At 40.4% G+C, this 16,711-nt stretch overlaps 1 protein-coding gene across 5 annotated transcripts in view; it reads right to left on the reverse strand.

Moving 5' to 3' along the window:
* OTUD7A (OTU deubiquitinase 7A) overlaps positions 1-16,711 on the reverse strand; it is a 108,730-nt gene that overhangs the window by 42,650 nt on the left and 49,369 nt on the right. For 3 of the 5 annotated variants that reach the window (XM_050309882.1, XM_050309883.1, XM_050309879.1), the window contains exons 5-7: positions 9,687-9,819; positions 4,124-4,280; positions 2,777-2,931 (exon numbers count right to left, since the gene is read on the reverse strand). In XM_050309882.1, coding sequence (XP_050165839.1) covers positions 2,777-2,861 — 85 coding nt within the window. In that variant the 5' untranslated portion in view covers positions 2,862-2,931; positions 4,124-4,280; positions 9,687-9,819. Of the gene's footprint in view, positions 1-2,771; positions 2,932-4,123; positions 4,281-9,686; positions 9,820-16,711 lie in introns of all 5 variants that reach the window. The other 2 variants (XM_050309881.1, XM_050309880.1) reach the window with 2 other exon arrangements.

A 16,711-nucleotide genomic window follows, 5' to 3' on the forward strand; every position in this document is an offset into this window, starting at 1 on the left:
TGCTCTTTGAGGAGGCTGCATTCCTGTCCCACTCCATGGGGTCAGCCTCCTTTGCTGCTTCCACTTCCTGCCTGCAAAGCCACTCTCCCCATTTCTGAATTTATGCTCAGCTATGTACACCTCAATTAAGTGCTGTTTGAGGCTGGAAAAAGACAGCAATTATTTTGATATAGTGGTGAAATACTACATCATTTATATGAATAAATGAAACTATTTATACAAGTCAAAGGGCAACTTTTCAGTTAAATATATTATTTTTTATGCATTTTGTATTATTTTTCTTCTTTTATTGTTTTTATTATTATTATACAAACTAAGCCATTTCTAATGCAATTTTATCCACCAATGAATTGCTGATTAGACAGATACAAGGCTTTCCTAAACACAGACACAGCAATGTCATGAAAATAAAATTAATTTCTTAGGCAGAACTATGAAAAATAAATTAATTTTTAATGTTGGTGCAGCTTTAAAAGTCTGCATTCATATCCATTTAGAGAAGTGCATGATAAAGTTCTCATATCACTGAATAAATGCCTTTCAGATTTTAAGTCTCTGAAATCTGAGCTCCATAACAGTTAAAACAATTGTAGAGAATTCTAAAATTCCTAACTTTGAAATGTCAAACCGAGCACAGACTTAACTACAAACTCCCTGTGCAGCACTAAAGCAAACTCGGCCAAAAATATAAACAACAGCATATGCAACGTGATGGCAAAAAGGCAATCTCTGTACTGAAAAAATACATACCAAAATAGCTAAAACATACATACATTCTTTATACATTCTGTATACACTGCTGTGAATGACAGAGAAAACATAGAGACTCAAAGTGAGACTGGCAGCTCAACAAGTTCAGCTTATCAAAATTAGATACTAAAGCAATTGATTTATATTATTACTTATTTTAAGATTCTAATAGCTGGCAAAAATACCCAGACACAAATAAATTAGAATAAACACGTGTGTGTATATACAGATTTTTTGAAATCTCTTTGTCTCTTCATTTCTCATCTGGAATGGACACTTAGTGAAAGATGTGTCCAGCAAACCAGAGGAATGTCTTGGTGAGTGGGTGAGACAAGAATAAGATAAGAATCAATCAAAAGCTCAGTGGAAGAAAACTGCTGGGGTTTTACCAGCAGGACAGGCAGAGCATGGAAACATCAGCTGAGCCCACACTCAGGACAGCTCCTGGCAATGCAGAAAATCCATATGCAATGCATAGATCTTTCAGCTGTTTGTACAACTGTGTATTTAATTCACCCCTCTGCTGCCAGGATGAAGCACACATCTATTGAGCACAATAATGTCCTGCTACGTCCCCAGCACAAAGCCAAATGATGAGTGTGTTAAGATAACTGGATAAGGAAGCAGAAACTGCTATCCTTGATTAGCTACAGGATTGGGAAATGGAAGACATTTCCCCAAAAAGATGAATGAAAGAATCAGGATTAGCAAACTGCATCCAGTACTACCTCCCAGCACAAGATACTGCCAGTGTTAGAAGCTGCTACACCAAATGCAGCCACAACTACACTATGTTGAAATGTTTCTGTGAGCACATCTTGTCCAGGACTAGCAACAATCCTTTACTTTGAGAAATTTACTTTGAGAAATATCTTTTACTTTGAGAAATTCCTGTGTAGGAGGAAATCATTTGGGCTGGGTGCATATGTCTATTAGCCTGTCAGAATAATTGAACTGCCTACTGCTTATCTCTTTGTTCATTAGTATGATGTGAATTTATAAATCTACAGAAATGAGTTCAATATAGAAAAATTCTCTATTTATTTGGAAGCATTACCCTTTGTAACAAGGAAAATAAGTAACTCTTCTGAACCACCTCTGATATGGTGGAACTCTTTTTCAAATTTCAGCAATGCTCTGTCAGCACAATAACTGACAATCTGTCCTGACACTGGCTGAGAAAAACCTTCTCATGTTCTTTTTCAACAAGACCGTCAGACCAAGACAGAGTCTGGGCTAGAATGACAGGCTGATCAAATCAGTCAGACAAAACAGAGGGCTCCTAAATATAGCAAGCCTATGATGATATTCCTAGCTAGGAATTCCAAGGTTTTAGTACATCTAACAGGTAAATGGGAAGTTCTGCAGCACCTCTGTGTTAATAATGTACCACACCTTGTTACTGAGAATTGAGCAAAACCAACTATTACAAAATACCTTCAAATATCAATGATGTCTTTCCACTTTTAAGCCTATAAACCAACTACAAACAAATAAATAAATAAATAGATACAGTTATTTTTCTGATATGGCTTCTGAGACGCTTTTCAACATGATCATTTGACTCCCATAGTGTGAAGTTCACATATGCATATTGACCACTGTGCCCCAGAAACATCTCTGGTGTCTCTATCAGTTTAAGTCCCTTCAGACTAAACTTTCCTGCTTTGCACACTGAACTGAGAAACTCTTACAACTACTTTCAGGCAGCTGAATATGACAGAACTGACCTCCCTTCCCTCCCTGACACATGAAGATTTAGGGCATGACTCTTAAAACACAGCAGTCTAACAGTAAGAAGTTTTTAAGGCTTGTTGTTGGAAACCCCTGCCTTAGCATAATCCATGGCCAGTTTACTGTGAGAGCTGACTTAGCAAGGATACAACAAAATACCTGTTCCATGGACCAGAGTTCTCTTTTTATGACTGCTTCTTGCCTCAAGCAGTGAACACAGGGAAGGGCTGTGTCCCAAAACCTTACCTTCCAGTAAGTCAAAACCTTACCTTCCAGTAAGTCAAAACCTTACCTTCCAGTAAGTCTCTTGCCAGACCTGGCTCTGCCCCTGTGGACCGAACAAAGTCTGACAGGACTGCATCCATATCAAGAGTCATGTGCTCATCCAGAGGTGCTGCCAGACATGCAGCAGCAGCAGGACTCGCTGGTGGGCTACAAGGAATCCATCTGCCAAGGAGAGACAGGGGTTAGAATATATTCCAGTGTGATGTAAACCACCTTGTTCCTCTCTTCCCCAAACAAGACTAATAAAAATGCTAAAACATTCATGTTGCAGCATATTAAAATAAACAGCAGGTCATCCCTCTCTGCCTTAGCCTAGAAGCTGTCCATCACTCATACTAAAAGATCTTCTCTATCTTAACATTTCATATTTTCATAGATTTTTCTTATGTGCAGCTTGTAAATAATCCTGCAACTTGAAGACTCCAATTCAGCCAACTGTTCATTAAAGGCAAAATCACCACATCATTGTCCCTGCTCATAAACTGAGGTTCAGCAAGTATTTAAATGTCTGGCTAGCCTAGAGCTCCTCTGCCTTCCTAATACTAACTCATGTACAACAGGATTTGTGCTTTTATTTGCCCTGTCAATACAACTTGTGTAATTTAGAGATTCTCCCCTGTACTGGCTCTGGCTGGGATGGAGTTAATTTTCTCTGTTCCTGCTCTGGAGTTGTGGCTGAAGCAGCACTGGGAGCACATCAATATTGTGTTCAATAGTGGTGCAGTGCTCACACAGCCACGGGCCCTCCCAGCGTCCTGCTCTGCCCCCACAGTGAGTGGGCTGGGGTGGGACACGGCTGGTATTACACCAATTTACAGGGTTCCTTTGGTTTATTATTTTATTTTCTCTCGCTGATGACCAGTGCTGTAGCTGCTGAGCAGTTGTGGCTGTGTTTATGAGCAGTCTGTGGGGGAAAATCTTAGCAGGGAACTCTCCTGGGGACACCACCACCCAGGGACCTGGTAGGAAGCAGATCATGTCACACGTGACACAGTGTCTGGCACGGGAATTTTTCTTGCCAAATCCATTCACAACAAAAATACATCTGCTCTACTGCACTTTGTACCTACTTTTTTGTTCCTGAAAACAGGAAACTTTGCCTTACTTCTAGGCAATGTTCTCTACAAATATCAAATAAAAATTAAAGCAGGCATTACAAGAGTAGTTGATGCCAGGCAAGCTATTAAGCTGCTGGAATTTAAAACACAGTTATCCTAAAGGTATTTCCATATTTCTACCCTGCCTGCACCGCTGCAGAAATAGGGCAAAGCAAACAGGATGAAGTTAAACAATACACAAGAAAAAGTGCATGTTTTATTGTCATGCTTGTCATTCATCATTGGTCAAAGTTTACCTCTGAACATGAAGTGGATTTTTCCTGTTAATTCCTCCTCATAGGCTCAGTTGCAACTTTATCCTGTGCCAAGGGTAAGGACTGACATGGAGAGTTCCTACTGGCAGCAGATGATGTTGGTTGGCTCTTGATTGCACCACAGCTACAGAGAAATAAACTGTGAGAGAAATTGGAAACCAGTTGATTTCCCTGTCCCCCAAATGAATCACAGTCCTTTCCTACTTCACATGCAATTACCTGGTTATATTAACCTTGAAAAATGGAACACTTTTCCTTTCTTAGAAATTGCCTTTTTCTGCAAGTACTTATCCCTGCCAGAGTGCAAACCTTCTGCCCCAGGAGGGTGAGCTCCTAAGAGCTCTAAAATCACAGAATCAATCCGAGACCAAGCCCACCCTTTGACCAATCACCACCTTGTCAATTAAACCACAGCACTGCCATGTCCAGCCGTTTCCTGAAGTTTTCACCTCCAGGGTGGTGAACCATTTGTGCTTTTATACTATTTCTATAACTGTATCATTATGTTTGGGCCCCATTAGGATAGCAGGGGAGGGATCTCTTGCTCTCTGTTCAGCCCTGGTGAGACTCATCTGAAGTGTCATGTCCATTTCTGGATCCTCAGCAACAGCCAGGGACACCCTGGAGTGAAGGACCACAAAGTGCACTGGGTCACCAGTCCCGAGGGAAACACTCCTGGACTGTAACATAACCCAGGTGTAGTAACAGAAGAGAAGCTGGAAATACTGAGGAGAATAGTTAAAAAGGAATGCACACACTCTGGGAAGAGAACTACTTTAATGGATTATGGCCAAATTCAGCATCTAAGCTTTGTAGCAACTGAATCTGTTCCAACACAAATGAAGGGCAAAAATGCTACTTTTATTTTTAAGAAATACCCACACATAGATGCACTGTACTAAACAGCACTCACACCTGTACAAAAAGATGCCAAGAAACGGAATACAGCTAATTAGTGACTAGGAGAAAGAATGCAGTGAATCTCAGCCAGCAGGACAGGAACATAAGGAACATGCTAAAGGAACCTGCCCCAGATGATACAAAGCACTGGTGAATTTGAGATCACAATCACAAGTGACTCAGTAGTATAATGACTGCTAATTTAAAATGCACCAGCTGGGCACCCAAGAACAGTCACTGTGTGTGGGGGTAAACTGCTCATGAGTTTGGAAAGCTGAAGTGAATATCAGCCTGAAGAAGCCAATTCATGAGTTATCTCAGTATCAGCATTACTTCAGTATTTTCAACAGTAAAAAAGGACATCCTTTTAAGAGCAGAAGACAAGACCAATCTCTGCATTTATGACATCACCATCACCTCAGAATTACCTCAGAGAATCTACACTCTGAAGGGAAGGAGCAGAGTTGGCAGGATCTTCCCTGGATACACGTGAACTAACACTGTTTTTTCCCCAAAGAAGTTGTTCACTCAGCTCTGTAAAATTTAGATTAAAAAAAAAAAAAAGCCAAACCACCAAGAACAAAACCCAACAAAAAAAATCTTTATAAAATATTATCTTTGCCAGAAAACTCCTATGAGCTGTGAAAACCCACCCAGATGGAATAGTAAAAACTACCAAGCAAAAAGAGAAAACAAACTGTAAAGGAGGCAGTGACTCAGGAGGCAGATGGTTCTCAGACTGTTCTCTCTCCTCACCTAAGGAACCATCAGCACCACCTTTGCTCTCCATGGCTTGGCAAAGCACTAACACAAGTTAACATTTTAAATCCCCACACTCGTTGATGACTGTGTGAGATCCCTCCCTTTCAGCCCAGCTGTCCCTGAGCATCACTCCTGTGCTCACACAGAGCCTGCAGCTCCCACTGCACACAGGACACACGAGACACACACGGCACCTGGAGCTCAGTGGAAACTCAAACATCTTCAGTGTCACAACACACCTTTGTTTTCACTTTTCTAGCCAAATTTCTTCCCTAAATAATTTCTTATTTATACAGTGCAAGTACAAGAGGCAGTGAAAGGGGATAATTTTTTTGTTGCATATTATAAGAAAAAGCATTTGGAAGGTATTTAAAGAGGAGCTATTTACTTTGAAATGTTAAGATGGGTTAATATCAAAACAGCAAAATGGGACTTGAAATCAATTTAATACAATCTCAGTTATATCTGATCTTTTCTTCTTCTTTAAGTACCTCTCTCAAACCTGAGCCATACTTGGAAGCAAGCAGTCTTTACCTGAATCTAAATTTGACTTCTTCAAAATCAAACAGCTTCAGCCAGTTAAACAATATGAAGATTTTTTTTCTAAAGAAGCACAGAGTTACATAGGGTATCTATAACTAATAACTCATAACCAGTGAAGCAAAAGCAAGAATGTCAAAAGAAATCCCAGTTCCATATGGCCATCGCAGATGATACAGGGCTTTCAATGCACATCTGTGTCTAAGTTAGGCACCTGAAGCATTTATTTCTACCTATAATACTTATCAGGTGTGTATTTAGGTCACACCTGAAAATACTGAATACCTGAAACACATTTGGGGGTTTTCCTTTCATTATTTAACAGTTCACCCTAATTTGTCAGTCTGCACCAGCCCATAAAATCCACAAAAACAACTGGACAGAAATTCTTATATTAGGTTTTCCCAGAAAGTTTTTAAGTTCTCAAGACAGTTTTTTTCCTAGACAGGATGACTTTAGCTGGAAAGACACATGGTATCTCAATAAACACATGCAAATAGGAGCTTGCTTTGTTTCCTAACAAAAGTCATTCTTAGGGGATTGAGTGACAAATAACAGAACTGGTAACAAGGAGATTTTCCTCACCTTTTGTTTGCTCAGGACATCCTAACTCCCTCTGCGGTGATTTCTGCGGTGATTTTCACTGTTCTCAGAGATTCCAGGCCCTCAACCTCCCCAGAATCCCTCTGGCACTGCCCTAAGTTGCAGGGCACTGCTGCAGGATCCCCCAGCCTGCCCAAAATTCAGATTTGTCCAGAAATCACTGGACACAAGGCAGCTCTTCCCCACAATGCACAAAGCTGCTTAAGCCAAACACCCTCAGAACAGATCTCACAGATTCCACTGGACTTAATAATTGAAGTTAAGAGTAGATATTTATGCTCAGACTCCTACAGCACAGAACTTTAAAGACAAATGAAAAGCAAGCATATCTCTTAAATATTTTACTTTTAGACTTTATATTCATCCCATTCAAATTAGATCAGAGATTACTCCACCTGCTTCACCCTTATTTTTTTTTAAACAGCCTTTTATCTTCAAATAACCTCTAGTTTTAGCTGCCAGAATATAGAGGTGAAAGCCAGTTTTTAACCTTAGAGGCAGAAGAATATCTCCCATAGAGCTAAATATATACTATACACTTTGATGACAGATGAAGTGAACCTAAATTTAGCAATCTGTTTTATATGGCTAAACCCATGCTGCTCACAGAGCTTCAATGACAGAAACAAAACGTGATTCAGGAAACATCTCTGTACAAACTGTACTGTTTAAGCTACTGGACACGTCACCAAAAAGGCTCCTTGAAGCCTCTGTACTAAACTGGGAAGACCAGCCCCTACATCAAACACCACCCCTACCTGATCCACTCAAATCAGCTGCACTTGATGAGTTGCACCACTTGAAGGGCAGGTCCCTCCAGCAAGAGGCACTGCACACTCACCTGAGAGAAGGGACACTGCTATGGCAGAGGCTGGACCAGATCACCCCCGTGGTCCCCTCCAACCCTGCCCATCCTGTGATTCTGGGACAGGCACTTACAACTTATTGGCAATAATAATCACCCAGTTCTGCAAAGTCTGTAGAGATGCTCTAGAAAGTTGCCTGATGGGGAAGATCTTCACAGCACATGAAGTTACAGTGACAGATTAAAGGTGTTAGTTGAAGGATCCCAAACAACAGTAACCACCCAAATAAAAGGTAAGTGCACTAGACCTGATGGGAAGGTGGGGTGTATGTTGATTATAAAATGTAGACTCTCAAAACATGTCAGATTACAGGACAATTAAGATTACTGAAGTTCTGTCTGCACAACAGAGACTCAGAAAAATGAACCCAGTTAACTTCACTGGATTTGTCTCTGTCCATTAAATTCCTTTGCAAACACTTTCATCTGTGAATAAAACGTGGCCTTAATTTGGTCTGGCTCATCTTGCCTTCAAAGTGAATGAAACTAAATTCACTGGAGGCCACTTTAATTATGAATGGGATAGTGCACACAGAGACTTGGTGGGATGGAAGCTGCCCTCTTCAAATTCTGACATTTAGTTGACTTGATTCAATTTTCCTCAGTATCTTGTGCAGACAAGTCTTGAACAGACACATTAGACACACAGGTATAAAGCAGAGAAAGAGAGAAGCTATGCTGAAGAATTCTCAGCCCTGTGGGAACCATCAAAGAAGAGAACTGTTCAAGTACTTTAAGTTCAGTTTTAGGATAAATACCATCAAAGTTCAGAGACCAACTGGGAAGTACTTTTAAAACACAGCTACATTTCATTTCTCTGAAATGCTACTTAAAATGTCTACTATTTGCTTATTTGAATTATTTCAGGCTAGAACTGTAGAATAAGGACAGTCCTAAATTATCTTTTGAGATATTTATTTAAGATTTAGAGATTATAACCTATGACTGGAGGCTAAGATTAAAGAAAGTAGAAAACTTGAAAAGATCACTCTGCATTTAAGAGCTGTGGCACACTCCCACTGAAGAAACAGCATGGAAAGCTCAATACCTTAAAATACCTCAGTCCCCATAGAGTGTTGTGAAACAGCTGCCCTCACTGTTAACAACAGAGGTCCTTTACTTGCACTCTGTCACTGGATTTTCATGGAGCTTCAGAGGGTTTTCATTGCACTATTTTTCTTACTTGAGAATGGTAACGTTCTCAGAGGGGAAAAATGTCACAGATGAACAGAAGTCCACAGAAAGAGGGGTCCTGGACTCAAACCGAGCAAGAGACAGAGCCTTTTCAGGTAAGGCTCCTCTTGCATCCCTGCATCAGCATTTTTTCAGGATAAAACAATACCACTGCCGTAACATTTTTCCTTTCCTTCATTTTGAGTTATTTAGCCCCTACACTGCAATTTCTACAATCAACTGTCATAGCAACAGGAGGCTAAGCCTGCATTTCCATTGCAGATCATCCTTTCAATCCTGTTTTTCATGCCCTCAGCCAGGGCCTCTGATGTGCAGTGCTGTGCAGTCACTTCTCACGGGGACACACCGGTAACCACGCCTGGGTAACCACACACACAGGTGACCACACCTGGGTACCACACACACACAGGTGACTACACCTGGGTACCACACACAGGTACCACACACACCTGGGTACCACACACACACACAGGTACCACACACAGGTCAGGCAGCAGCTCAGCCTCCAGCTCAGCATCTCTGCAGCACTTCCTCCTGTACTTTCCTTTCACAACAAACAGCTGCTGCTGAAAAGCCAGACTGCTAAGATTAGTCCTCCTGTTAAGGCTGCTGATTCTTGAGCTGTAAATAGATACACAGCTGATTAAAGCTACCTTTAAGCAAGTGTTTAATTTGACTTACAATAGACTTTAAATAAGAGTTCCTTGAGGCAGGTGTTGGATGGGTGTTATGCTGCTGGTTTTTGGTGAGGAAAATAATCCATTTTTGCCACAGTAGAAGGTATGAATAAGCAAAATTTTGTCCCCTGAGAAATCTGAAAAAAAATAAAAGAGAAGTAGTATATTAATCATTGCACTTCCTCATGCTATTTGAATTATAATAACTGCTAAAACCAACCTTACCTTTGACCTTAGAAGCTTAATGGATACTACTCTCAATGCAGATAAATTACCATATACAATAATTTGCATAAAGAATATTACTTGGGTACAACCCAGATAATTTAGAAAAAAAAAAGAATTATGTATAAAAACCTCCGACATGAAAATGGCTATTCACTCTCTATATTTCCTCTAACAGTTCTCTTTCCTGAGATCATCAAATACACCTTTCTAACTGTTCTTCTCATAAGCTTCCACAATCTAAGGCAATGAACTAGTGAAGAGTTATCCAGGAGAAGACTCAATCAGGTTAGTCATTTCCTTTGATGAAAAAGAAAAAAAAAAAAAGAGATGAGCACATGAAGAAAGGAAGGGCACTGTTTCATGGGGTTTATTTTTAAAAGAAACAGCATTTCCCTTTGCATATAATCTACTCTTATCTCTTAAGTTTAAGTCCTGCTGCTTGCAAATACATAATCCAATTACTATAAGCTTCACCTTATTATTTTAAAAGGCACTTACAATCAGTTTTACTGTTCCTGGTTTTTAATCCATTCACCAAACCCATTCGCTCGTAACTGGGCCCAGCCTTATCAAAATCAGGATTTAAGAGCTATCTGCCCAAACCTTTTCATCATGGAATGCATTCCTCCTGATACTGCTTTTAAAACAGGCAGAAATATAACACAGTCCCCAGTTTGGGAGAATTAGGGTATGACAGAATGTTACCTATGTACTATTTCTCATTATCTCCTAGAATGCATACAGAAATAACCAGATCTCAGTAGATAATGGTCCTTATGCAAAAACTCCCAGTTGTCTGTGTGATGAGTTGAGTATCTCAATTAACAAGTGTCAACTCACTCAGCTCTAACTCAACTCCCGAGTGTTTGTGAACTAATAGATGTAAAATCCAGTACTCAGCAAGATTCCCAGCTTTTCTTTTTTCCCCTACACCCTGATGTACTTTCATGCAAGAATCAAAAAGCTGACCAAAGAATTATTCTTTGTTGGGACTTATGAATGTTCCACATTATAGATATCCTCATACCAATGTAGATGATTTTAATAGTTCACAATAACAAACAGCATCATTTCACACACTGCAAAGGAAATGCAGTCAAACCACACGTGCCTTATCTTTATCACCCTCACAGAACTCTGAAAAGCAACTGTAAACCCCTCAACTTACAGAAGTAACCTTTAATAGCTCTAACACTTTCAAAGATACTTGAACTGCAAGGGGTAGAAATAACCACCAACTGTGAATAAGCCTAAACATTTCCCCGTATGCAATGTTAGCAAACTGCAATATCTACAAATACCTCTGAACCCCCTGTTAGCTCTGGGAAATAACAGAACACTCCCTTATGCTGATGTGCTTCTGCTAAGATGTGACTTACCTGCCCTGGAAATAATCAAGCAGTCAAAGTGTATTCCCTTTTTCAGCTACATATTAACAAGCAACGACTGAACCATTTCTGCAATTCTGTTCAACACATCTGCTGCACAGAAAAATAAACCCTTTCCAACACTTGACCTACTTCTTCTGCTGAAAGAGGGCTTAACCTGTGTGCTTGCAGTACATGCTTTATCACACCACAATATACCATTTAAACTACAATAACAATTATTCCACTTAGTTTGCTTCAACAGTTTAAGATCAACCTTCAGTACCACTGTCTCTGTCTGCTGTACTCCCTGGACGCAGGGCCAATAAACTGTGACCCCAGCTTGGCCTGGACAAACTACACAGAGACAGAAATGCACAGAACAAAATTAGCTTGAGCTATCCGAAGGCTCAGGGGGTCATCTCAGCTGCAATTCTTTCATCATTCTGGGGACAGGTTTTGAATTTATCTTTTTACATTTGCAAGGTCACTGCAATAACTTCTGCGTGGTGTTAGCAAAGAAAACAAGGAAACACGGACTAAAGATGCTACAAATATATTTCAAAACAAAGAACTTGAACTCAAACAGGGGTTTTGAAGGTAAAAATCAGCTGAGGCCAGAGAGCAGAGATGTTCTTCATAAAGAAAGAGTATCCACAGTACCTTCCTAATTTTTCCCTATTTTTGTCTGACATTTCAAAGTAATCACTGACAAGGAGCTGAAGAACTTTTCTCAACTCAGTTTTTAGAAGTACCTCAATTCTCTTCTGAGTCTCATGCAATGTTTGTCCTGAACTCAAAAAGGGGTTCCATTTTCCACTTCTACTTCAGACACAGGACTGAAATACTTCCTACAATTTTCTCAGCAGCTCAGAACCATCTGCACAGTGCTGAAAACCTTCTTTGCTAATGCTCTGTTGAACCTGGGTCAGCATCTCCCCAAAGTCTCAAGTGTGTGCTTGTTCCCGTTACTTTTGTTCCACACATGCACACTGAAGTCGTTTAAGTCCAGACATAAAGCCTTATCTTCTGCATTATCAGCTTTGCCCTTAGTTTGTTAAGACTTGGCTTTTTCAGTGCAAGGGGCACATTCAGACCAAGGCCTTACCTGCAGGGACACTGCTCACTGGTTCTTTGCAGTTATCTCACTGAGCTCAAGCAAAATGAGGGAAAAGGTATCTCCAGTAATAGTGAAGCAGTAACACTCAAGAAGCAATAACAGGATCACCTGCAGGAAGGGGTCTTTAGGATGAAGATGGTCACTATCAGCATGTAGGTCCTCTTACAGAGAAAGGACAGGCACTGAAGAAATGATAATTCTATTTATTCTAGCTATGGAAAGTGGCACTGCCACGTCCTGCAGACATCTGTGTTGAAAACTGGGGGGGGGAAGGATGCAAAATCTGACACACAGCTCATCTACAAGGGATCTATGACTGTCTAATGTCCCCTGTTCCTGCAGACACCCGTGACAGTTTGTTACTCCCAGAGTAAGGCAGCACTTCAGTGATGTACCATTTTAACAACCAGTCCTTGGGGACAGCCTGAAATGCTAATACAAACAGATCTTCTTTCATTCTGAACCTTCATCCCTTGAAATCTCTTTATAACCACTGCAAGAGAAACATAAATGCTTTATCTATGTCCTAAGTTTCTCTGGTCTTTCTCAAGTCACTGATGGGGGAAAAGATTTCTTCTCTAGCTAGAAAAGAGTCTTACTTACTCTGACTAGTGGTTCTTCCATGTGAGAAATGGAACACATTTCTCCCCTCCTTGGCTTATGCTGGTTTGACTCAGAAAATGTGTGCGGTGGATTGAGCTGACAGGGATATGAAGGCAGCAGCTTAAAGGACATCAAAAGCGTTTGCATGATGAGCTCTGTATAAATAGTCTTACTGATACAAGTCTCCAAGCATCCTTTATCTCCTTGTACACAGAGATTAGGGAAAGGCTCAAATGCTTAATTGTGTGTCAAGTGCACAGTCAGCGCATTAAGGGTTCAGTATAGGCTTTTAAAATGGAGACTTCAGCATATTCTTGCCTTGCCATAGACAATTCAGCTGCTATTTTAAACACAAGGCTTGACTGTCTGTTACTCTTCACTTTACATTGCTCCTCACATCAAGGCAAAACACATAATGGTGATTTTTCCACACTCCCCTTAAAAACACTGATTCCACCAATTAGTTCATCCCACAGCTTTAGTGACAGACTGATGGGAAAGTTCTCTCTTTTACAAGTACCGTAAAAATAACAGCAAAATTGAACTTCTCAAATTCAGATTATGTACAAAAAGGGAGTCCTTGTAAGTCCTGAAATGCATATAAGCTACCAGCTTGCCAGGCATTTGTATAATGTGCTGGAATTCAACAGTAAGCACATCAGCTCAGTGTGTACTGTGCTAAACCAGCTACAGCAGGAAAGAACACACACACATTATGCAGCAAAACAGAACTGGTAATTTCCCCCCAACCCCATGACTCCCACCCTCACTTCTGTGGAACATGGCATTCCACAGTTACTGCATTTAGTTTGGAAAACTAAACTAACAAGAATAGAAGACTTAATTCCTCTTCCTCCTAAAAACTGTGGCTTAATGTCGCCTCTAGGATTTTAAAACAACGAGAGATACAAAGGAGAAAATGAAGTTTTGAGACCTGGAGTCTGGAATGATTCACATCACAACGTATCAAAGATGGTACAGTGATAAAAGTACAGCAACTGTGTTTCACTTGGGCTGTGTGAGTAGCTGAGAGTCTGAGAAGAATCCAGCAGGAAAATGAAATCCATGCACCTGACACATGCAGAGAGAAAGTCCTCCTGCCATTTGCATAGCAGGGAACAATACCCCAGATGCAGCACGACAGGCATTAAACAGCTCAGGAGCTGTGCTGGGGAGTGAGCACTCACAGCCTGTCATGGAGCTGCTCAGAGCCTCAACCTTGAACTCTTCCTCAGCTCTTCCTGCAGGAAAGTCATGCAGTGAAGTTGATGCATCATCTTTTATACTGAGAAGGAACTGAAATATTTCTATAATCAATTATAATGGACACTAACCTGTTTTAAGAATTCTGAAGACACTAATTCCTATAGTTACTAGAGCAGGATTAAAGCACAATTCCCATAAATCCCATTCAACTGTTGGAACTTTTGCTTATGTTAAAAATCTGAAAGTATCAGTGTTAGGGAAAACATCATAATTGAAAAAGTATGGTGTTTATTTCCAAACCTTTCTGCCAGGGTAAAGGAGGACAGGAAGGTGTAAGCACGTTATTTTTGATGCCAACTCAACATATCACTTCTCATGCTGGAAAGGGGAAAATGTGGCAAGCTTTGTTCAATGATCTAACCAGAAAATTACCATCTCTGAATCAAGTCCTGAAGAAATTGCTGAGAGACAGCCTGCTGCAGTTGAAAAGGTCTCATTTGAGACCCAGGGAAGGAAATAACAGATATCTGTACCTCGTGAAGAGCAGTGTCAAAGGAACACCTTGAGCTGAGCAGCTCAGCTCTGGCCTGCATTAAGGACTTGGACTGATATACAAAATGTTTTTGAAAGAGGGGGATGGATTTCTCTACGACCTGCAGCTACACTTGCTCTGGATAAGCAAAGGTCTGCCTGATGGTATCAATTAATTTGTTTGGAGGGGTGTTGGAACTGACCAAATCAGTTCAGGGTCGGCTGATGCATCAGTCCCTGCAGGAGTGGACTGAGGTGCTGTAGCTGCCAGCCAGCTGCTGGCACAGGCAAAGCTGCAGACTCTGATTCTGGCCATCTTTTCCCAGCTAAAGGTGCTGCTGAGGAAGCAGTGCTGCCAGAGGAGGCACTGGAGTCCCCCACGCCTGGCCACGTCACACAGCACATCTGGGTTTACTTCCACACCACTGGTTTAAACACGACCTGTTCTACACCTGACTGAACCTCGTGCCAGGGGTGCCAGGTGCCAGTGGACGATGGCAGCAGCCTGGGCCAGGTCCCAGCAGGGCTCATGTCAATTTATGTGCTGCTGGGCAATGGGAAACAGCAGCACAGAAACACTGACAAGACATATGCTGAAGGTGTTTCCAAAACTCCTCAGAGACCTCTCTCGTTCCAATCAGAGATGCCCTTTAGGGGTGACGGGAGGAGGTGAAAACACTTTTCTTCAGTGATAAAAGGTAGCAAGCTTGGTCATTTGTGCCTTTGTCCTGGCTTATTAAAGATTTATTTATTTTTCAATGACAGTAATACTCTACTAGTATAATTCTCCATAGTTTTCTTGGATTCTGTTTGTTTTTTGCGTTCCAACTCCTTTTCAGACTTATACATATTAGCAAGCTATAAATTTCACTTCATTTTCAAGCAAAATGAGTGTGAAATTATCTAGTATTAAGAATTGCTGCTAATCAAAAATTTAAAAAAAAAATAAAATAAGATGCCCTAAGCAGCAAGAAAAATCCCTCTTTCATTTAGTCAGATCAGTTTGGTAACATTCGTTTTCCCTCAGCATAACTAAGCTGTAACTACCTCTAAAGTTGTGATTTTTTTCCCTGCAATTCAGGCAATACGAAAAATAACAATTAACTGGAAATACTCAGACTCAGCAAGGAGAACTGAAAGCTGATGAATCAAGGAAAGTTTTTAAGGAAAATGCAGAAGAATTATACACAAAAAAAGCACAGACATTCCAAATTTGATGTTAAAATAGCACATCCTGATTTTTGAGAACTTTTGAACATTCTGACATTAATTCAGCATCTCGAAGAAGTAGAGCATTAGTTCTAATTGCCACTGGCATCATCACCTATTATTATCATTCTATGAAAAGCAGGACATGGAATTAAATATCAGTGTACAAACCAGGAAATTCAGGAAGCCAGGAAAAAAAAAATGGAAACTGCCATTGAATGTAAAATAGGCCTGGGGGTGGGGGAATAAAACCCTTCACCACACGGAGTATTCACGTCTGCAGGCAACAGCTGAAGAAAATAACAGAGCCTGCATTTTTAAAAAACTTATGTCCAAACTCACATATGAAAACAGCACCTGTAAACAAAATAAAGAACAAACTCTTGTGAAACAAACAGCTCATCATGGACAGCCAGACAGGAAGAAGAGGGGAAAATACAAAAGGATTTGCAGTCTCCTTGAGCCTTACTTGACAAATGTGATGACAACATCACTCTAAAGAATTAGAGCATGTTTTGTAGAGCTTACTGCAAGCTTCAGCATATAAATATCTGTTAATTTAATCTACTGCAGAGAGAAACGTTTATATATTTTTAAACATCTCAAACACATGGACTTCAGAAATACCTGTATTTTTCTCTGCTTTTTTTAACAAACAGCTGGGAAAGTAGATAATTTAAAAAAAAAATTCCTTTAAGCTATCCAAAGAGACAGTATCTTCTACACATCTAATTTTTTTTTTTTTGGTCCTTATTTTAAAGACGT

This window comes from Myiozetetes cayanensis, unplaced genomic scaffold (genome assembly GCF_022539395.1).
Source record: "Myiozetetes cayanensis isolate MyiCay16 unplaced genomic scaffold, myiCay2020 scf14, whole genome shotgun sequence".
In the NCBI taxonomy this organism is placed as follows: domain Eukaryota; kingdom Metazoa; phylum Chordata; class Aves; order Passeriformes; family Tyrannidae; genus Myiozetetes; species Myiozetetes cayanensis.